Genomic DNA, 22,592 nt, shown 5'->3' on the forward strand with positions numbered 1-22,592 from the left:
AAACCAGAATAGCATCGACCAACAAAATTAGCATTTTTATTTTATTTTTTAATTGGGTACTTATTTCCCCATTACATCTTATACGATTATGATAAAAGAGAAAACCAATCTTCTTAAATCCATTATTCAAAAATTGGTCAGATTAGGTCTCATTGGGTTGGGTTTTTCAGAATCAAATACATCGCTAACAATCTTGCCTTGTCTTGGAATCAAGCGAATGGTTTATTCAGAAGACCTGCTTTTAGCAGATACTAGAAGCCAAACCGCCCATCCCCTCATTCACATTAAAATCCATTAAAAAGACCTGTCATGAATAAAAGTATGAACAGCACGAACAGGGAACTCAGAACTTCAATTTTAAGCACAACCACAAACGGTGTGTCATAATTTGTTACAACACCATGAAAGTTTTTGCTGCTGGCTCTTTCATTTTAAATGGCCAGAATACCATGACTTACAGTGGGTTTACTTCATCTGAAGACTTCAGATTTTCTGATAATAGAAACCTTGCACGAGACAAACACAAATTCAAAACCAGAATTATAACAAAAAGCACTACTTATTATTTAAAATCTATCATGTAAGAATCATTGTACATATATACAACTTTATATAAGACTTTCAAGACAGAACCTTCATAATTGAATCTCTACAATCCTTGATTTATCAGAAGATGAAAACTTGAGAATTGTAACAGTAAGGACCCCATTCTCAAACTCTAACTCTGCCTTTGAATTGATGCGAATTGGCGTCATGAGGAATTCGAATCCTCTTTAAATAACCAGAATACCATGACTTGCAGTGGTTTTGCTACATCTTAAGACTCTTCAATTTTTTGATAATTTTTTTTCTGTAATTCTTTTTCTTAATCCAATATAAAAATAAAAAACTCACAAGAGGAGACAAACACAAATTCAAAACCAGAATTATAACAAATAGCACTAGATTTTATTTCAATCCCTGCTATGGCAGAATCATTGCATATATATACAACTTCATGTAAAGCCCAAGACTTTCAAGCCAGATCATTCATTCTTGAATCTCTACAATCCTAACTTCATCAGAAGATGAAAACTTGGGAATTGTAACAGTAAGGACCCCATTTTCAAGCTCTGCCTTGAGTTGATGCGTATTGGCGTCATGAGGAATTCGAATCCTCTTTAAATAACCAACCTTACACCGCTCACCCCTGCGGCACCTAAATTCTCCGCCAGGAGGCGTTGCTCTGTTCCTGCTCCGCCCACTAATCTGCAAAACGCTCCCATTCTCCACCAGTACTTCCACCTCATCCTTGCTCACGCCTGCCCAAACACAAAATACCCAGTACAGAAAACCCTAGCACAAAACCCTAATTCTTTATGAAATTCAGAAAAAAAGCATAAAAAAGGGCAAAGATCAGACTGAATGATTACCAGGGAGGTCGGCCTCAATGATGTGGGCATCGGCGCTTTCCCACCAATCGATATGCGTATTGGCCATGGCGTGGGCGTCCTTTGAAAAGAGGGAAGAGGCACTGTGATCCCACTGTGGGAAGGCCTCCGAAGGCTCCATCCATCTTCCATGGCGGAAAGGGCAGAAAGAGTTCCATGAGCTCCACCCGTGCCCCAGAGGATCGCTGCCCCAGGGTTGTATGTCTGTATTTTCGCCGCTTCTTGCATACACTGGTACAATCGACATGATTTCTGCAACTCAATTTCAGGCTAGTGGCCTTCTGTAATGGCTTATCTGTTCCACCATAGATTTAAAAGACTAATGGCGGTGGCACTATATCAATTCTGGAAGTTTCTGAAATGGTCCCTAGGAAAGTAGTTCTTTTTGGGTTTTAGTACCTTTTCTACTTTGTCTAGACCCACAAGAATGAAGAGATGGAATTTAGGAAATGGATAGAACAAAACCTTCCAAATTCTTTTACATCTGCTTATGTGTAAAGGCGAAAATTGTATACATTAATATTTTCCTTTTCTACTCCATTTTGAAATTATGTTGGGGCTTACCTCCCTCAACTTGATTGGATGTAATTTTAATATTTTATTTTTATAATAGTCTTAATTTTTTTTTTTACTGAGTTAAATTAAGATTACAAAGAATAACATATAAAAATGATCACTTTCTTAAGTGAATATTTAATATTCATTTAAACCTTTCTCCCTTATTTAATTAAATTATTCACATTCATTTATTTGATTAAATAAGTTACTCAATTTATTTAATTAAGTTCACCCAAGCCTTCCATAGTCTTTAATTAAATAAACCACTTTATTTAATTAATTCTCTTTTTTCTCCTTTTAATTAAATTTACATTTAATTAAATTGTTCATTACAAATAAATAAACTTAATTAATTTATTTAAATCCCCCCATTTGTATTTTTGCAAGTTGCATATATTTTAATTGAAATAAAGTAACTTATTTTAATTAAAATTCCCCTCCACCCACTTGCAAAATCCTACATATTCCACTTGCCTCTCTAAACCCCCTTCTAGATTCTTCTAATCACTTCTAAATTAGCCTAACCCATCTCCTAAATATTGTCACATCCCTAAGCAAAGGGAAGTCACTTCTCAAACCCTCAAAGTCTTTGAAAATCATTAAAGGCTTCATGTCTTCAACAAGTTAACCTTGAAAATCTTCCAAACCATTAATGGTTAACTCAACCCTCTTGCATGATTAGAGACTTTCTCTCTAACTCAACCCTCATCTAACCCAAGGGTCTCATCAAGCATTCATTGCTTTGACCATGGTTATCCCTTTAACCCTTGCACAAGAGTTTATCCTTTGGGTAAAAGTTTTATCCAATGGGTAACCTTAATCTAACCTTAACCCTTACCTCCTAAGGTAACCATGAGGTCTTCTCAAGCATTTAATGCTTCTTACATCTCCTCTCAAGCAGTCTTATGTTGACAATTGTCACCATTCATTGGTGAGAATTGTAAACATGGATTGATAGCTTTCAATCCTGGCCCTTGATAAGATTATCCAATCTTGGCCATTCATTGCCCAGATTTTCCTATAAATAGAGCCCTCATTCTCTCATTTTCATATCTAAGTCTTTAGTATCAAACTTATAGACATTTTACTAAGCATCTAATCTAAATCATTTTAATCAAGCATTTAGCCTCTCTTTGAATAGAAATCATCTAAATAAGCATTTTTAGAAGCATTTCTAATTATCATAGCATTATCATATTAAATTAGTATAACATGTTATGATAGTTTTTACTAATCATTTTATCTTATCCTCATATCCATGCTAGTTTAAATCATGTTAGATTTAGTATAAGGCATAATTAGGATTGCATTCATACTAGATTGATCAATATCCCTCGTTCTCATGGTTGTCATCCCTAAGTCACTTTGCTTAGTGATTAGAGAGCAAAGGCATTGGCTTGAGGGGTCCTGTGAGATAGAGAACAATGGAACATCCCTTGGGAAGTTGAGTTATTCAATATATCTCCATAACTTGCACCGAGAGTCTCATTGGTGTGTGGACTTGTCCAAAAATTGAAATATTCGTTTCATTGCACTACTTATCCCGCACACATTTTTGGCGCCCACCGTGGGGCAATACCTCGTAAATAACATTATTTTTTATACATGACAAATATTGCAGGTACGCGGAAAAGTTGAATTAGCACGTTGGTACCTTCTTTTAGCGCATCTGGGTCATTTGTCAGTGCATCTTGCTTACTGTTTAGCACATCAGACCAAAACCTTAGCACATCCAATAGTTAGACTAGTGCAAAACACTTCCTCTGGTAACTGATAAACCTCAGCGCATTGAAACATCAGTTTAGTGCATCAGGCCCGTTTGTTAGCGCATAGGTGCTTTTCTGTAGCGCGTAGGTTCTGCAGTTTAGTGCATAGCTATAACAGAAAGAAAAACAAAACACAGTTTGTAATCATGGTAAAAAGTTAGGCTTGTGTAAGGTCACGTTAAATTCAAAGTCTTTCACTAACTGGTATTTTGCTACAAGTTACTAATTTCTGTTTTGCGGGTTGGAGGATTTCAATTGTTTTAACATTTGATTATTTTTTTGTTTTTAACTTTTTCTAAGTTGGTTATTAAAAATATTTCATTTTCTTGTTAGTAAAAAGAACAACCTCTCTTTCATTTGGTGTTACTTAAAAAGAACAACAAAAGTCATTTTTTTTGCTTTCTTAGGAAGAACACACTTCACTTTTTGGGCTATAAAAAGAACAAAGCAAAATTTACTTTCTTGCAAAAGTTTAAAACGAACCTCACCATCGTTTTGTGTTTAAAAGGGTCCACTTTATTTGGCAAGAAGTAAAAGAACCTCAATTTTAAATTCTAGACAAAGCAAAAGAGGCAAATCTTTCCCCTATTCAAATTTACTTTTGTTGACCAAATCGCAATTTGCTTTGTTGACCAGGTTTGATTCAAGAATTTATTTTGGAACCACACACTTTTGTTATGAGGATTTAAAAAGAACACCATGCTTTTTGGAGCAAAATCTCCAAGGAGAAGTTAGGAAATCATTGCCTTGAGGGATAAAAAGAATCTTGTTTGCTTTGCCTCAAAAGTGGAAGGTATACGCTCTCCCCTTAACTGGGTGATCAAAAAGCCAAACCACTCTTATGCTTTATTCATTTCAAGTACTTAATTCCTTTAGCAGGCCCACCCTCCCGAGTTTCTCTTAGAGCGCCATTTAAATGGTCGATGAGAGGCGAACGACCTAAGTGGGAAATGACTTTATCGCCAAGTGTTCCAACCCACTATAATCAAAAGTGGAGGTTGACGAAAGTCCCTTCAACGGTTTTGCTCAGCGATTAGCCTTCCCCCGATATCTTTAAGATACGTAAAGTCTTTGTTCTAAAGGTTGGGAAGCCTCCCGAGAGAGTTTATCACTAAAGACCGAACAAGAAGCCTAATTATGAACCTTAGCAATAGAAACCTTGAGCCGAGTCAGTATCCAAACAGCTTCAATATCATAGTGCAAGGGTGGGGAAGAATCTGCCCCCAAGATTACTCACCATATATCTCCCAAGATTGTGAAGCGATTCACTTTGGGTTAATTTTTGGCAAAAGACAAAAAAAACGGGCGCCCCCTAGGGGTGACATGGCTATTTGAGCTGACAGAGTATCGAGACTAGTGGGCTATGATATTGTTGATGACCCTTGAATAAAGAGTTTGTCTGTTTTGTCTTCTTTGTATCCAAACCTGTGAAAACATTGGGGATTTGAACACATCCTCGCAGAAAATACACTATTTGTTTAGCATAGGCAAAATTGGTTGTCTCTTTCATGCTGTGTTTTCAATTTATATTTTCATAAAATCATCCATCAAAATCAAACAAGTGTTAAAAATTTCAACAAAATCAGAAACAGAGCAATCAGGGTAGTTTAGCGCATAAGAGCAACTTCTTAGCGCATCTAAAACATTCTCTAGCACATATCAGCTGAAACTTAGCGCTTTCATCCATCAAAATAGCGCATAAATAGTCATAAAATTGATAAACATTTCAGTAGCGCTTTTGGATGCCATATTAGCGCTTTAGAGCATCATCCTAGTGCATTGGGGGCAAAATTTAGCGCTTTTAGTCTAAACTTTAGCGCATATTCAGGACATATCAGCGCATAATCATCCTAGTTAAAACAAATTTCAAAACTTTGAGTTAGCACGTAACATAGATAGCTTAGCGCATATGAAACTTTGGGTAGCACATCTAGATCATACCTTAGTGCATGGTTAAAACACAGAAAAATAGAGAGTAAACCAAACAATTTTGAAAAGTTTTATCATCAGTTCTAAATACCCTTTTGGGCCTTTTATCAAACTCACTGATCATAATCCGAATCAAATCATCAGAGCAAACATTTCCAAAATCAAGCAAGCATCCTTAGAGCAAAATTGTCGAATCCAAAACTAGCTAGAGATAAGACTTTTTCCAATCAAAATCAGGTAGTACCATCACATTGATCAAAAGGTCTGCCATCTAAATGGATTCTATCAAACAAACATACCTAGTTTAAACTTAAGTCGTCAAATCGAGACTCCATATCGAGAGATTCTTATCCATATCATTTGACACACTTTGTCGTGGGGGTGAATCTAAACCTCCACTTGATAAAGTAAGCTTAAGTTTTTTTCAAACAAAGTATCTCAATCCAAACATCGAAGGAAACCATTGATCATTCGTGTATGACCACTCCTCATATTTTGAGAATAAAAAGTCTTCATCACGAAACTAAGTTGAAGAAGCAACAACCTAGTTCTAAAAAACTTGTCAAACGAAATAAATTTCTCTATATAAATTGCCAACTTTTTAATTCACATCGAGCATTCTTGCGCCATATGCGATTACATCTTCAAGGCAAATCAAACGAGTTCGACAAAGAACCCTTAAGAAGCAGAGCTTACATTTAGAAAGCGACATTCAGTCAACATCTAAATCGAGGAGGAAGAATCAACTCCGCTTTCTTCCCACAAGTTTGCATCACTTATAACGTAGCTCGACCCGAACCACCAACCCTTGAACAAGTAGAAGAGGAGTTTGTTCCTTTTTTCACAGAAAGATTCTACTAGATGTCCGCTATCACTCGCTCTCAACACAACAAGCAAAGCAAACCACAACCAGAATCAAGTATGGGTCGAAGATTATCAAACCCTTTCGATTATACTGATCTGGGAGAAATAGAGATCACTGAGGAACTTCTCCAAGAATGTCAAGAAAACCCCTCGTTCCAAAAGCTTATGGAGAGACTCATAGAAGCTGACAAATAAAAATATATGCTCATGTTAACAAGCAATGGAGTTAGACTTCCTGAAGACTTCGATATTGAAAACTTAAGGAAGGTTGATGAACAAATCTTTAGGACAAGGTCTCAAAATTACGCTTATCAAGAACAACAGAGAGAAGAAGAAATGCGTGACCCTGAAAACATACCTGAACAACATAACATACTTGAACACAACCATGCCTGAACTAGGGATAATGAAAGGGAAGAACCTTTCCCTCGATGAACAAATGCACCTATGGTCACTCTTACGCAACAAATTTGAATGCTGCAAAGACAAATGCAAGACATGCAACAAGGGACCACAATACGATACTCCTTGGATGAAATTTGTCCTTACCCCTTTGACAAGAGATTAAACATGATACCTTTTCCCCCAAATTCAGAGATATCCAAGTACAATAAATATGATGGTAAGAGTGATCCCCAAGATCATGTTCAGGAATTTTGTACCATAAGCCTTGAATTTGCTCATGATGATACTTATTTAATGAGGCTATTACCAAGAAGTTTGGGAGGGAAAACAATGGAGTGGTTGTCTAAACTTACACCTCCCATTATATCCTTTGATGAGTTGGTAAATAAATTTATCACACAATACTCCCATAATATTCAACATGCGATCACCATGTTGGATGTATGTAATACCAAATAGAAAAACAATGAAACATTCATGGTGTTTCTTCAACGTTGGAGACGTATGGTTTTGAGGTATCCTCAAGATGTGCCTGAAAAAGAAAAGATGGAGATCTTTATTGACAATCTAAATAGTGAGATGAGTTATCTACTCAAGCTCCAGTGCATATCGTCTTTTGTCAAGTTGATCAAAAATGAAATCCAAGTAGAGGAAGCATGCATCAAGAAAGGAACGTTGAAGTTCTTTAAGGAAGGAACTAATTCATCCAACACTCACTTTAACAACCAAAACAACAACAACACTTTAGACAAATCCAGGTTCTGGACTAGAAACAAAAACGTTGTTAATGAGGGAGGAACTGATGCTAATGACATGAAGTCCAAACAACTAGTATTGGCTTTATCAGGTAATCCACAAGATAACAAGAATCAAAAGGGTGTTAACCAATGCACTAACACTTATCCACAAAATATCAATCAGGGACCTTCAAATGCAAACACCAACAACAATACCCAAACCAACAACAATACCCAAGGAAACAACACTAATCGGGGAACTAATCCAAATCAAAGGGGTAACACCAACAATTTCCCAAATAGACGCATCTACACACCATTGGGGCAATCCTTAGAATCAGCATTTCGAGAACTCCTGGCAAACAAGATTATCACATTGCTAGCCATAAACAATTTCGAACCCCATATCAAACAACCTTAGTGGAATGACTCACATTTCTGTGATTTTCATCGAAACAAAGGACATCACACAAATGATTGCATGGGGCTCAAAAACATTGTTCAAGACATGATCGATAGAGGTGATTTAACGGTTGATGGTCTCAAAACGAATGGTGATCATGATGCTTTTAAAAATCCTCTACCAAATTACAACAAGAAAGGAGCTTCATCATCAAACGATACACGAGGAGCTCGCATAAATCATCTATACAGCAGTACTATCAATCACATATCAATAGAGGATAATCAGATAAATGTCATAAAGATCAAAGACAAACAAGATCATACATCAATCAATGTGACAACCATAGCTTAAAAATATGTCTTTAAAGGGCATACATCAACATCAACCACTATCCCCAAGACTCATTATGATTTGGTAAGTCAACTACGGATAACTCCTGCTCAGATATCCATACTTGAGTTACTCAAACTTTTGCCAAAACATAAGGACATCTTGGAACAAGCACTAGTTGAAACAAATGTGCCTCAAGATCTGGATATTGACAAATTTCAAGCCATGGTGGTTCATATGACAGGGCCTCATAATCTCACCTTTTTCGAACATGATAATATTTCTTTGAGCCATCCACATAATACTCCCCTTAATATTGAAGTCTTAGTCTACAAACATCGAGTTAAAAGAGTATTAATAGATGGAGGAGTTGGTCTCAATATATGTAACTTAAAACTTATCCGTGCATTAGGCTTCTTTGAACAGTCTATTGATCCACACAAAAGGATCACCATCAAGGAATATGATGATGAAGAAAGATCATCCAAGGGAACAGTGATACTACCTATTCAGGTAGGACCGATACAAAGGGACACTATGTGCCAAGTCTTAGACATTGACTTAACATATAATATTTTATTGGGTCGTCCATGGATACATGAAACGCAAGCAGTGTCATCAACCTACCCTCAGTGTGTCAAATTCCCATATAATGGACAAGAGATTTCCATCTCTGCAAATAATAACCCCTTTCAACATTGCAATGCTATGGGGGCAACACAAGATAGCTTGGTTCCACATAACAGGGAAGCCCAAACTTCCTCAGCACCAGATCATCATGAAGAAAAGCTCAAATCTTTATCCATGGATTTCAAACAAAAGATGAAAATCAAAGAGCAAGGCATGGGAGAATACTCTTTCAAACCCATGTGTCTATCCAAATTGCCAGCATCACCAAAATCTCATGGACAACCTTCTGCATCGACACATCAAGCAACACAACCCATCACCAAGTTTGATGGAAAATTTATTCAATTGGGCACACTAGCACATGAATCATAAGAGAAAGACATCCTTAGTTGGCTATAAAAGGATGAGGGAGAAGTTAGAGCTGCTACTATGGAGGTAGCCATACCAACACAACAGTATGGAAAAGGATTCCTAATCATGCAACGGATGGGATACAACGTCAAAGGACCTATAGGCAAGCGACAAGAAGGCATTACAAAACCGTTGGACCCTCCTTCATAGTTTTCTTGAGACAAAACAAGATTGGGGTATGGACACAACATACCCCCAAGACAGAAACAAAATAAATATCAAAAACCTCAGTGGAAAGAAAAGAAGAAATTCAACGAGGACTCATGGCAAGAGGCACTACACCAAGCAACAGAAACAATAAGAAAAGAGCGAGAACACCAGGAAAAAGAAAAACGACAAGAGGAGCTAAACATTCAAAAGGAAGAAGCATCTTATGAGGAAGTGCACCATGTTCAGGAACCTATTCAAAATAAGGCAGAATCACCTCTTGAGGAAATCACTACTCCCCAAGGGGAAACATTAAATGAACAAATGCAAAGGGTACAAGCAGGCTTTGATTCGGAATCAAAGAAAACTAAAAGACTGGTCTCAATTATCAGGGATCTCTTTTCACCCTACAACATACCTATCTACAACACTGAAAGACTCTAAGATAGTACTTCTAAAACCGATTCTAATGACTATGAATGGGGCAGTTGTTCAAATGGTACTGAAGATGTCTTTGCAGGTGCTATTCATACACCCCTTTCTTAGGAAGGACAAGGCACACAGTCTTGATTACTTGAATTTGGTCCACAACATATCTACGAAGCTAAGGAAAATGAGCAGCGATACTACGAGCAAGTCTACATGGAAGATGATACCATCGAAGACCTTGGCCATATCATTAACTTACCCAATATCCTAGAAAACTCTAACAATATCTTTATCATGACACTTACCGCAGCTGACCTCGACCCACCAAATGACTCTTTACCACTTTTATTTCCTGATTTGATAAATTGGGATGAACTTGAACACCATGACATACCTATTTTCCCAGATGATGAATCCATTGTCCATTACCTATGTACTGTCAACCCGGAAACAGACTCTACCATCGAACAAAATAATGATATCTGCAATCGGGAGGGTGTCAAGTCTCTCAGTCGCAAAAATGAAAGAAACAAAGGATCTAATGCTGAAATCCAGTCAATGGCAGCACTAGATCACAAAATAGTCAAAATAAAGGACGCATCTGAGGGTGAAAACCTTTTTAAGGCACCTAAGGATGGGAGACTTGACACTCTTCCTAAACACTATCAGGAGCGATCACCCATATTGATTGAGCCCACTCAATCAATCAACATTGGTACAGAAGAAGCAGCTAAAAACATACACCTAGTAGAATCTCTGACAGAAGAAGACAAATCAGAGTTTATCAAATTCTGCAAAGAAAAGCAAATCAATTTTGCTTGGTCCTATGCTAATATGCCCGAAATAGATCCAAACTTAATCATGCATCATTTATCTATTGCTCCAGGAGCTAAGCCAGTCAAATAGAAGTTAAGAAAGATGAATCCACATGTAGCATTAATGGTCAAAGTTGAACTAAAGAAGTTGTTAGACGTCGGATTCATTCGACCTATAGACTATGCTGAATGGATTTGAAACATTGTACCAGTTTCAAAACCAGATGGAAGCATTAGAATATGCACAGATTTTAGAGATGTCAACAAAGCTTGTTCAAAGGATGACTTTCCTTTACCCAGCATCGACATAATTGTAGACCTCACAGCAGGCCATGCAATTCTATCATTAATATATGATTTCTCTGGCTATAATCAAATCAAGATAGATCCAGAGGATCAAGATAAAATGACGTTCACCTGTCCTTGGGGAACGTATTGTTGGAATGTCATGCCTTTTGGCTTGAAGAATGCTAGGGCAACTTATCAAAGAGCAAGGATGACAATCTTTCATGATATGATGCATACCTTCATGGAGGACTATGTGGATGATTTACTGGCTAAGTCATTCACCCGAGTAGAACATCCAGGCATATTAGATAAAATCTTTCAAATATTAGAGAAATTCCAAGTCAAGCTAAACCCTAAGAAGTGTGTCTTCAGGGTAACATTAGGCAATTTTTTAGGCTTCATTGTGTCAGCAAAGGGCATTGAAGTAGATCTAGTGAAGGTACAGGCCATCATGGAGATGCCACCTCCCAAGAACATTAGCCAACTCAGATCTCTACAGGGACGGCTACAGTCAATCAAGCGATTCATAGCCCAACTAGCAGATAAAAGTTTACCATTCAATCATCTGCTACATAAGAACATACCATTCAGATGGGAAGCCAAGTGTGCAGAATCATTCTATCAAATCAAGCAATATCTAATGAATCCACCAGTTCTAGTACCACCTGATGCTCTGCAAAAAGGGTTAGAAAATCTGTTCGATGACAACACACACACGAGAAAAAACGTTAGTGTTAGCAACAAAAAGATTATTCTAAACAGACATATCAAAAGAGATACCAAAAGCATGAGAGAATATTTAACTAGGAAGATAAATATGATGAGACATCTCCAAATGCCTCCTAACATGCTCTTAGCTCCTTCTCCTTTGTTCCTCTCCTCTCCAAGTTCCAAACTAGTGTAACTCTCAATAGCTTTTTGCACTATGGATGCTTATGGAGGTTTGAGATTGAAGTATTTACTCTAAATGTGAATAAAAGCTAATACTAGATGCTATGATGCTAAAATGATTTATTTTAAACCAAAATGACAAGATATTAGTGATTTATGCTAAATGCTTTCTAAAATTCTCTATAACTTAGATGCATACAAGTTTTCAAGATCTGGATTATGAAAGAATGAGCTCTATTTATAGGGAAAATGGAGAAATGGATTGTTGAGATTGAGTAATCTCAACAAGGGTCAAGATTGAATGATATTCAATCCATGTGAGGGCTTTCAACCCAATCCCAAGATGACAAGTAAGCATTAAATGCTTGATATGATCTGAGAGTTAACTTGGGAGTTAAGGTCAAGGTTAGGTTGAATGAATAAATTCTTTATTCAAAGAATAACGCTTTTATCCAATGGATAAACTCTTGTGCAAAGGCAAAAGGGATAACCATGGTCAAAGCAATAAATTCTTGAGGAGACACATGAATGCAAGTTGAAATAACCATAAATGGTCATGTAAGAGCCATTAGTGGTTTTGGAAGACTTTGGAGGTTAAATTGTTGAACACAAAACATTTAATGCTTTTCAAAGACTTTGAAGTCTTTGAGAAGTGACTTCAAGTTGCTTAGGATTGTGACAATAATTAGGGGATGGATTAGGCTAATTAGGAAGGGGTTAGAAGAATCTAGAAGGGGTTTAGGCTTGCAAGTGGATTTGGTGGGTGAGGGAAAATAGGATTTTAATTAAAATAAAATTAATTTATTTCAATTAATAGGTGCAAGTTGTATTTGTAGGAAAATGCAAGTGGGGGGATTAATAATTTAAATAAATGTTTTATTTAATTTATTTAAAAGAGGAAAAGGGGATTAAATGAAATAAATATGATTTATTCATTTAATTGATTTTATAAATTTGGTATAATGAATTAATTAAAATAAATTGAATAATTTATTTAATTAATAGGAGAATGTTTGAAAGTGAATTAATTAGATATTAATTTAATTAACTGATGGCTAGTGGATTTTTAATCAAATAAATAGGGAATATTCATTTAATTAAATTGCACAGATTTATGTGACTACATTTGCCCCTCTTTGAGACGGTGCGGTTTATCGTGTCGTTTGAAAGAAAAAAAAAAGGTGTGAAGAAATACCCCATAAAATATTAATTTTAACGGGTGGTATGCCCCCTCGAGGGATGGGCCGAGAAATTTTGAAAAATCGAGCGATCTCTCGAAAAAGAATGAAAATTGGCAGGGTGATAGAAGAGAAGAAGTTAGCAATACTGGTGAAAAATAGAAGAAATCGGGGATAAAATGGAGAAATGGGAGACTCGGGAAGTTCACGGGGACCATGGTGGTGAGCGGGGGAAAGTTAGGGGTATGACAAAGGGTTTATATGGGGAGAAAGGGGTGAATACAGGCTCATTTGTTACCGTGACCATAGTGAAATTAGATCTCTGATAGTGACATTTTGGAGGAGCAAGCAGCAGTTAGGATGCTGGTACCAGTAGCAGAGCACCGATTTGAGCGAGTCTGACGATTCCAGCGGCCAGATGACTATGAACCAGTGGTATGCAAATTTGAAAATTTGAATTTTATGCATTTTTGATGTGTTTTTTGCTGAGTCCAAGTTGAGTCGAGACAATAGCGCTGAAACTGTGTTTTGACGCTTTTGTCCAATGAATTATCACTATTGTGTAGTCTTTTGAGTGCTTTTGTTAGTTTTAGCACTTTTGAATAGTTAGTATAGCGCTATTGTTGTTTGAGCACTTTTGTATGATTGATTGAACGCTTTAGCTATGGAGTAGCGCTTTTGCATAGTTAGTATATCGCTATTGTTGTTTGAGCACTATTGCCTAGTTGGTTGAGCGCTTTTGATGCCAAGTAGTGCTATTGCATAGATGTTGTAGTGCTTTTGTAATTTAAGCATTGTGGGATAGATGATTGAGCGCTTTTGTTAGGCAATTAGCACTTTTGGATGGAATGAGCACTTTTGTGTGGGAAATAACTCTTTTGTGTAGAAAGATAGATGCCCCAGTGTTTTAATCTGATAATCTCCGGATGCCAATGAAGAATGGATGAAGATGTGGAGTGAGAGTTGTTTTGAACCATAGCAGCCCTGATGAGACTTAGGTCATTAGGATAAATGTCTGTTGAAGTCTAGGTGTGGTATCAACCTATAAGAGGAGGAAACAATTCAAACACACACATGAAACATTGCATTAGAGGTTAGAAATCAATCAAAACAAGTTAAATGAATCTAAACTCTTTAATATCGTTCCATGCTCCTTTATCTCCAAGGATCTTCAAGATTCAAGGTGGCTCTCAGCTTGGAAGAGCACTTGGATTCTTTAAGATGACAACCTAAAGAACGAGATTTAAATGATTCTAAGATCTAAATGGAATGCAACCAATATCCTAGTGATGATTTAGATATGAAACTAGATGAGGATGAGATGCAAGATATTGATATGAAGCTTAAACTAGTATGAAAATGATACTAAGATGAAGCTAACATGATATATCTAAGATTAGAATGCTATCAAAATGATCTAACATGCTATTCTATCAAAGAGATATAATATGCTTAATGTTATGAGACTATAAGTTTGATGCACAAAGACTTGATTGTTTTGAAGAAGGAATGGGCTCTATTTATAGGGAAAATAGGGCAATGGATGGTCAAGATTGGATAATCTTAACAAGGGTCAAGCTTGAAAGTTAATCAATCCATGTTTACAATTCTCACCAATGAAATGGTGACAATTGTCAACAAGAGACTGCTTGAGAGGAGATGAAAGAAGCATTAAATGCTTGAGAAGACCTCATGGTTACCTTAGGGGGTAAGGGTTAAGGTTAGGTTAGGGTTATCCAATGGATAAAACTTTTACCCAAGGGGTAAACTCTTGTGCAAGGGTTAAAGGGATAACCATGGTCAAAGCAATGAATGCTTGATGAGACCCTTGGGTTAGATGAAGATTGAGTTAGGCAAAAAGTCTCTAACCATGCCAAAAGGGTGAGTTAACTATTAATGGTTTGGAAGACTTTGGGGACAAATTTGTAAGAGTCCTTCCAAATTTGGGGAAACTCAACAAGTTAGCTTGTTGAAGGCATAAAGGCTTTAATGCCTTTAGAAGACTTTCCTCCAAATTTGAGAAGTGACATCCTCAAATTTAGGGAAAAGGAATGATTGAAGGGTTTAGGCTAATTGATTAGGATTAGATAGGTTCTAGAAGAATTTAGGAAGGGGGTTTAGGAGGCAAGTGGGAGATGTAGGATTTTGCAAGTGGATGAGGGATAATAGGATTTAATTAAAATAAAATTAATTTATTTCAATTGTGGTTGCAACTTGCATTTGTAGGATTTTGCAAGTGGGGGGATTTAATTAAATGAGCTAGAAGGGGGATTTAATTAAATGTGAATTTAATTAATGGGTTTAGATAGAAGAATGGTATATTAATTAAATCTTAATTTAATTAATAGGTGATTAGAAGAATAGGGATATTAATTAAATCTCAATTTAATTAATTGAAAGAATTAAGAATAATTAAATGAATAAATTCACTTAATTCATTGTGCAACTTTTAGGTGTCTACATTTTGCCCCTCTTTGAGTTAACATGTGATCACATGTTGATTCAAAGTCAATCTTGTCGGAATTTGTCGATATTATGTTGTGTGTTGAAATGTCGATATGATGCCCCAGATTTGATGATTGATATTGATGATGCTCCAGATATGAAGAATTGATTTGATATGAAACTGATATGAAATTGATGTCGAGATTTGATATGATAATGCCCCCTCGAGAGATCATTCGTGCACAAAAGGCATGAATGATCTCTCGAAAGAAGAAAAATGCTATTTGAAAGATAGAAGAGTGGATAGTGATGACATGAATGGGTTTGATAAGATTGATTGGATTGAGATCAAGTCTGGTTTTAGGTATGACACCTCTTATATAAGACATGGATGATTGAGCATCTGGTTTCAGGAATGATACTACCTATATAAGACATGGATGATCGAGCATCTGGTTTTAGGAATGATACCGCTTGTATAAGACATGGATGATCGAGCGTCTGGTTTCAAGAATGATATATCCTGTATAAGACCGATCAAAACACCTAGTTTCAGGAACGATATATCCTGTATAAGAGCTGATCAAAACATCTGGTTTCAGGAACGATATATCTTGTATAGGAACTGATCAAAACATTTGGTTTCAGAAAAGATACATCCTGTATAAGACATGAATGGTCGAGCACCTGGTTTCAGGAATGATACCACCTGTATAAGACATGGATGATCAAGCATCTGGTTTCAGGAACGATATATTCTGTATAAGACCAATCAAAACACCTGGTTTTAGGAACGATATATCCTGTATAAGAGTTGATCAAAATATCTGGTTTCAGGAACGATATATCCTGTATAAGAGCTGATCAACACATATGGTTTCAGGAAAGATACATCCTGTATAAGACATGATAGAAGATAGTTTGGAAGAATGATAGAAGATAGTTTGGAAGAATGATGAAGATATGAAAGTGAAGAAATATTCCATGATGATGTGATAGATATGCATGTGAGGGATGCAATGATGAATGATATGCATTATGTTTCAATATGAGATTCTATGAGGATGATGTGATGCTTAGATAAATGCTCTTGATTTCGATTATGAAGCGAATGTATGATTCACGATGAAATGAATGAAAATGTGATGATGCATTGCTTTGATTTATGAGATGTGAGATGTATCTTGAAAATGAGATGTATGATATTGATAATGATGTGCAACTAAAAGCAAGATTAAAAATGACGTGCAACCTAATGCAAGATTAAGATGATAACGATGTGAATCTAATGCAAAGCTTAATATGCATTCTCGTTCTCAATGTTGCCATCTATTATGATCAAAGTGCCAGTGCTTCCTTTGTTTTCATCATCGAGCCTTGATTTGTTGAAAGTTGATACAAGCATCATGGTATAATTGAACCATAATGACCTGAGTATAACTTACATGGATTTTGATATTGCAAGGTGACACAAGCATCGAGGTATAATTGAACCAAGATGACATGAGTGTTGCTTGCGTATAAACAAACAAGAGTTAACCTTTGCCCCATACAAATCCAAAATGTTCTCAGCGATATGCCACCTGATTGCTTCGTAGGACAAATTTGCATGATAAAAGACTTCACTCACAGATAGAAGACAAATAAAACATCACATTCCTTCCTTGCTTCTCTAGTCGTAAGACATCCTGGAGGTGCTCAGGAGATATGATAAGAAAAAATAAACAACCATAAGTAATCATGCATGCTATTGGAAATGTATTCTTGTCAAATAAAACATCTTGCAAATAGATCTTTGTTTAGTTGAAATCAGTTCAAGTCCATGATGTCTAGCCTTCTTGCATTGTCATTTGTCATTTGTTGGTTGTTCTGTTCCTTGTTTGTCTTGCTACGCATTTGCTCTGATGTTTGAAAACCTTGAAGGTGAAATGCCCCCAGTGAGGTCAGGATGTTGCCCCTTGCTGCTGATACTACTTCGATATGGATATGTACACTGATCACCAAGCCAGGTGGGATATGATTTGGATAATTGATTCAGATAAACCAAGGACAGTGACTACGCTAAGTATGTCCAAGATTGATAAGCATTTTGTCAATTTCTGGTGATATCTCCGATGGGTGGATATGATATGTACAATATGACTTGTGAAACATGTACCGCCATCAATTGATAAAGATAAGGCTAACTAGAACAAAATCTAGCAGTCATACTGATCTATGTCATTGTTTTGATTTGTTCGATGATTGATAAGAATGTCTGGTTTCAAAGAGTGAGTACCTCGTATAAGACCGATATGTCTGGTTTCGAGTGTACCTATCCTTGTATAAGACATGTTTGATGTTGATGTTGATGTTGATGTTGATTTTGAGTAATTAATTGATTAACAAGACTCGATGATTGATAGGAATGTCTGGTTTCAAAGAGAGAGTACCCCGTATAAGATTGATCTGCCTGGTTTCAAGTGTACCTATCCCTGTATAAGACATGTTTGATGTTGATTTTGATTTCAAGTAATGAATTGATTGATGAGAGATGTGATCAGTTTGATTGCATATTTTGAGAGTTTTCCTGTTGTTGATTTGATTTGATGGATGGTTCATGTGTTCATGTTTTTGTCAATTTTTATGATTTTTAGTTTTTGGATATTTTGTTTTTTTTAGTTTTTGGATTAGAAGAAAGATGGATTTGGTTGCCCCAATGTATAACAAGACAAGGAATATTATGAATGGATGACTGAACCATTGAGGTGGAAATGGATTATTTGTCCATAGTTTTGATCAAGATCAAGGATGGAAAAGGGGATTGGATAGAGATAGGACATGGATAAGAGAAACAAGATCATAGATAGTGATAGATGATGGAAGAAATGAATAGATAGGATAAGGGATATGGATTAGAGGATATGGATAAGGTGAAGCAAGATTATAGATAGCACCGGATGATAGAAGCAAATAATAGATAAGATAAGAGATATGGATTTAGGATATGGATGAGGTGAACCAAGATTATAGATAGCACTGGATGATAGAAGAGATGAATAGATAGGATAGCGAAGCAAGATTGTAGAAATAACTGGATGATAGAAGAGATGAATAGATAAGATAAGAGATATGGATTTAGGATATGGATGAAGTGAAGCAAGAATAGAGTGGATAAGGGATGTGGATTAGAGGATATGGATGAAGTGAGGCAAGAATAGAGTGGATAAGGGATGTGGATTAGAGGATATGGATAAGGTGAAGCAAGAATAGAGTGGATGAACTTTTCCCCCAAGCATAGAGGTTTCTATTTGCAAAGAGGTGATATGTAAGATTGTCACAACATTTAGCACCATTTGAATAAGTGTTCTTGAACTTTTCAAAGATAGAGACCCAACCCACACTTAGAACCTCTGGAAAATTCAACTGAACATTTCTAGCAACTGGGAAGTAGACTCAAAAGGGAAGAAGAATCCCAAACTGAATCAAGGTACTTAGTCTTTGATTACCCATGTGTGTGCAAGTGAGTTCATTCTAGCTCATATGATCATTGTAATCTTCAAAATCCAACATGGCTAGCTACATGAGTTATCTTGACTTCAAAAGCATCCTGGATAGAGCCTCGCTGCCAGCGAGCGTCCATAGCCCCGACGAGGTTATCACTATAATCTCACAAATATTGCTCCATTGCCAGTTAGGCATCCATAACCTCGATGGAGTTATTCACATGTTCCCATAGCCAAGCATTTTGATATTGCATTCCATTGCATTGTTCTTTTCTTGATATTGAATTTCTTGCTCATGCTTTTGATAGTTATTTTTGCTCTTTATTTTTATTGCATTGGCTTGTAAGTGATGAAACTTACATGGGTCTGATAATTATAGTGGCACTGAAGCAAGATTTTAGATTTTTCACTAGCCATGTCTTCAATTTAAGAGATCACAATGATTTAGAGCAATCTATTAAGCGTATCAAAAGATGTTAGTACCAAGATACGATAAGTGGTTCTTTTCTGGATTGAGTGTGTATCCCAACCAAAAGAAAATGTTAAAGAGGAACAACCTCAGATTCTGAAGCATTTCATGAATAGATATCTAGGAAAAGGACTGAACATTAGATTTGAGCATGGGCAAGTATGTGACAAAATGACACAAAAACCTATCTCACAGATGACAAATTTATGCGAAGGATTGAATGATAGGGATGGAAGGATAGAAAAGAGGTGTTGGATAATATATAGAATGTTTGAAGATTTGTACGAGGATAGATGGAAACGTATTTAGGATGAGTGTTGGTACACAACTTGAGAAGTGATGAAGAGATGGAGGAAAATTGAATTTTGGGACATAAGGACCCAAAATAGATAGAAGAAATGATGGAATAATAGTGTTGGAAATATGTTTAGATAGATGGTTGAAAGAAGTTCAAAGATGTGTTCCTTTGTTGATCTTTCTTATGGATCATTTGAGGTGATGGATTGGTGGATGGATGAAGGTAAGGACACAAGATGGATGGAAGGGAAGAAGTGTCTGACTTTGGAATGAAAGGACCTAAGATAGATTTTGAGGAAGAAGAGTTTGAATTTGGAATGAAAGGACCTAAGATAGATTTGGAGGATGAAAAGTTTGACTTTGGAATGAAAGGACCTAAGATATATTTGGAGGATGAAGAGATTCCTGGATCTTGATCTTGACTTGGAGTAGGATCATTTGACTTTGTGCTTTCCTCTTGATTTGGAATTAGACTAGTGGAGGAGATGGAAGGGATATCATGCTCTTGCTTAGGAGGTGGATGTTGAATGGGACTCTTCTCTTGAGATAAAAGGGGATCATCGTGGATGGAATACCAAAATCTTAGGGGATCATCATAAGATTCTTGATAGGTGGGATCTTGATAAAAAATGGGATTAGATTGGGAAGTCATGATATCGTGATCTTGATTTATGTTAGGACTCATTTCCTTTGACCGAGTTTGATGATGAATGGTCATATGAATGATCAAATTTGATGTTTTTGATCAGTTGATGTAGAGAAATTTACTCCTGTTGATAAGGGTCTTAGGACTAGGTTGTCTCTTCTTTAACTTAGTTTTGTGATGAAGACTTGTTCGTCTCAAAATATGAGTGGTCATACACAAATGATCAATGGTTTCCTTTGATGTTTGGATTAAGATACTTTGTTTGGAAACTTAAGTCTACTTTTATCAAATGAAGGTTTAGATGCCCCCTCACGATTAAGTGTGTCAAATGATATGGATAAAGTCTCCCGATATGGAAACTTGATTTGATGACTTAAGTCTAAACTAGGTATGATTGTTTGATAAAATCCATTAGATGGAAGACCTTTTGATTAGTGCGATGATGATACCTGATTTTGATAGGAAAAAGTGTTATCTTTAGCTTTTTTTGGATTTGACAACTTTTGTTCTAAGACTGACTTGTTTGATTGGGAAATGATTTCTCTGGTGTTTTGATTTGATGTCTTGTGACCGCGTTTGATATTGGACCTGAAAGGATACTCAAGAAGTTTGAAATTTTTTTCTAAAAAGGCTTGTTTTTCTCTCTGGTTTTCTGAGTTTTGACCATTCGCTAAGCTAGAGACTAGATGCACTAAAAAAAATTCTCAACGCACTAGAGAAAAGACTCCACGTGCTATGCTGCCCCCTGATATGTGCTAACTGGTTTATTTTTCTTTTGCCTTGGTTCAAAAAGGTCATGTGCCAATATGGGCCACCAATGTGCTAACTGTTAAACCCTATGCGCTAAAGTTTGGCTTCCACGCGCTAAGCTGATGCTTCAACGTGCTAAACTGTTTTCAAAACACGCTACTTGAAACTGCTAGAATTGGATTTCTATGAAGCGCTAATGTTAAGACTTAATGCACTAAGGTGAAGGTATAATGCGCTGAAAGATGGTCCCCACACGCTAAGAGGTTGCTCTCACATGCTAAACTGCCCTGATATATTTTGACTTGGTTGTTTTTCTACAATTTTTGAAATTTTTAACACTTGTGATTTTGATGGATGATTTTGTTTTTGGATACTCAAGCTTACTAAGTCGAATAGATAAACTCTTGATCACTTGGTTTGATATTCCCCTAATCTTGTTGGATGAAAGTCTTTCCTAAAGATAGTTGAAATGTTGATAACCATCTCAAAAGATGTTTTGTTGGATTTAGAAATCTTCTCCACTTTATGATTTTTTCTTGTTTGAACTGACTTTTGAGTTTGATTGTTGGATACTTTACAAGATATTTTAACATTTGTGACAAGAATACATAGCACACATGAAGACAATGGTCGTCCTAATGCTAAACATTTAGTGTATGTTCTTTTGAGGATGTGTTCAAATCCTCAATGTTATCACTGGTTTGATTTACAACAAAAGACACATCAGATAGACTCTTTATTCAAAGGTCATTGACAATATCATAGCCCACTAGTCTCGATACTCCGTCAGCTCAAATAGCCTTGTCACCCCCTAGGGGGCGCCCATTTTTTTGCCTTTTGCTAGAAATTAACTTAAAGTGAATTGCTTCACAATTGAGTAGTTATCTTGGGAGATATATGGTGAGTGATCTTGGGGGCGGATTCTTCCCCCACCCTTGCACTATGATATTACAAATGTCTGGTTACTGACTCGGCTCAAAGTTTCTATGCTAAGGTTCGTAATCAAGCTTCTTGTTCAGCCGTCAGTGACAAACTCCCTCAGGAGGCTTCCCAACCTTTAGAACAAAGGCTTTACGTATCTCAAGGATATTGGGGGAAGGCTAATCGTTGTTCACAACCGTTGAAAAGGACTTTTGTCACTTTCCACATTTGATTATAGTGGGTTGGAACACTTGGCGTCAAAGTCGTTTCCCACTTAGGTCATTCCCTTCACACCGGCCACGAGTGGTTTTAAGAGTTTTTCAACCCCTCAGGAAGGCAGACCTACTAAAGGATTTAAATGTTGT

The 22,592-nt window shown here is 36.5% G+C and overlaps 1 protein-coding gene across 1 annotated transcript; it reads right to left on the reverse strand.

Moving 5' to 3' along the window:
* Positions 1–926: 926 nt before the first annotated feature.
* LOC131060267 (17.8 kDa class I heat shock protein) lies at positions 927–1,861 on the reverse strand. The gene is made up of 2 exons (XM_057993447.2): positions 1,413–1,861; positions 927–1,301 (listed from the first exon to the last, which is right to left on the reverse strand). Exons 1-2 carry the CDS (start codon positions 1,675–1,677, stop codon positions 1,030–1,032), a joined length of 537 nt encoding a protein of 178 aa, XP_057849430.2. The 5' UTR covers positions 1,678–1,861; the 3' UTR covers positions 927–1,029.
* Between the last annotated feature and the right edge of the window lie 20,731 nt (positions 1,862–22,592).

This window comes from Cryptomeria japonica, chromosome 1, assembly GCF_030272615.1.
Source record: "Cryptomeria japonica chromosome 1, Sugi_1.0, whole genome shotgun sequence".
Lineage (NCBI taxonomy): Eukaryota > Viridiplantae > Streptophyta > Pinopsida > Cupressales > Cupressaceae > Cryptomeria > Cryptomeria japonica.

Excerpts from the sequence above, each read along its gene's own strand:
- LOC131060267 (XM_057993447.2), bottom strand. The coding sequence starts at position 1,677 with ATGTCGATTGTACCAGTGTATGCAAGAAGCGGCGAAAATACAGACATA. Across the intron at positions 1,302-1,412 it reads CATTGAGGCCGACCTCCCTG|GCGTGAGCAAGGATGAGGTG; the intron begins GTAATCATTCAG and ends GTGTTTGGGCAG.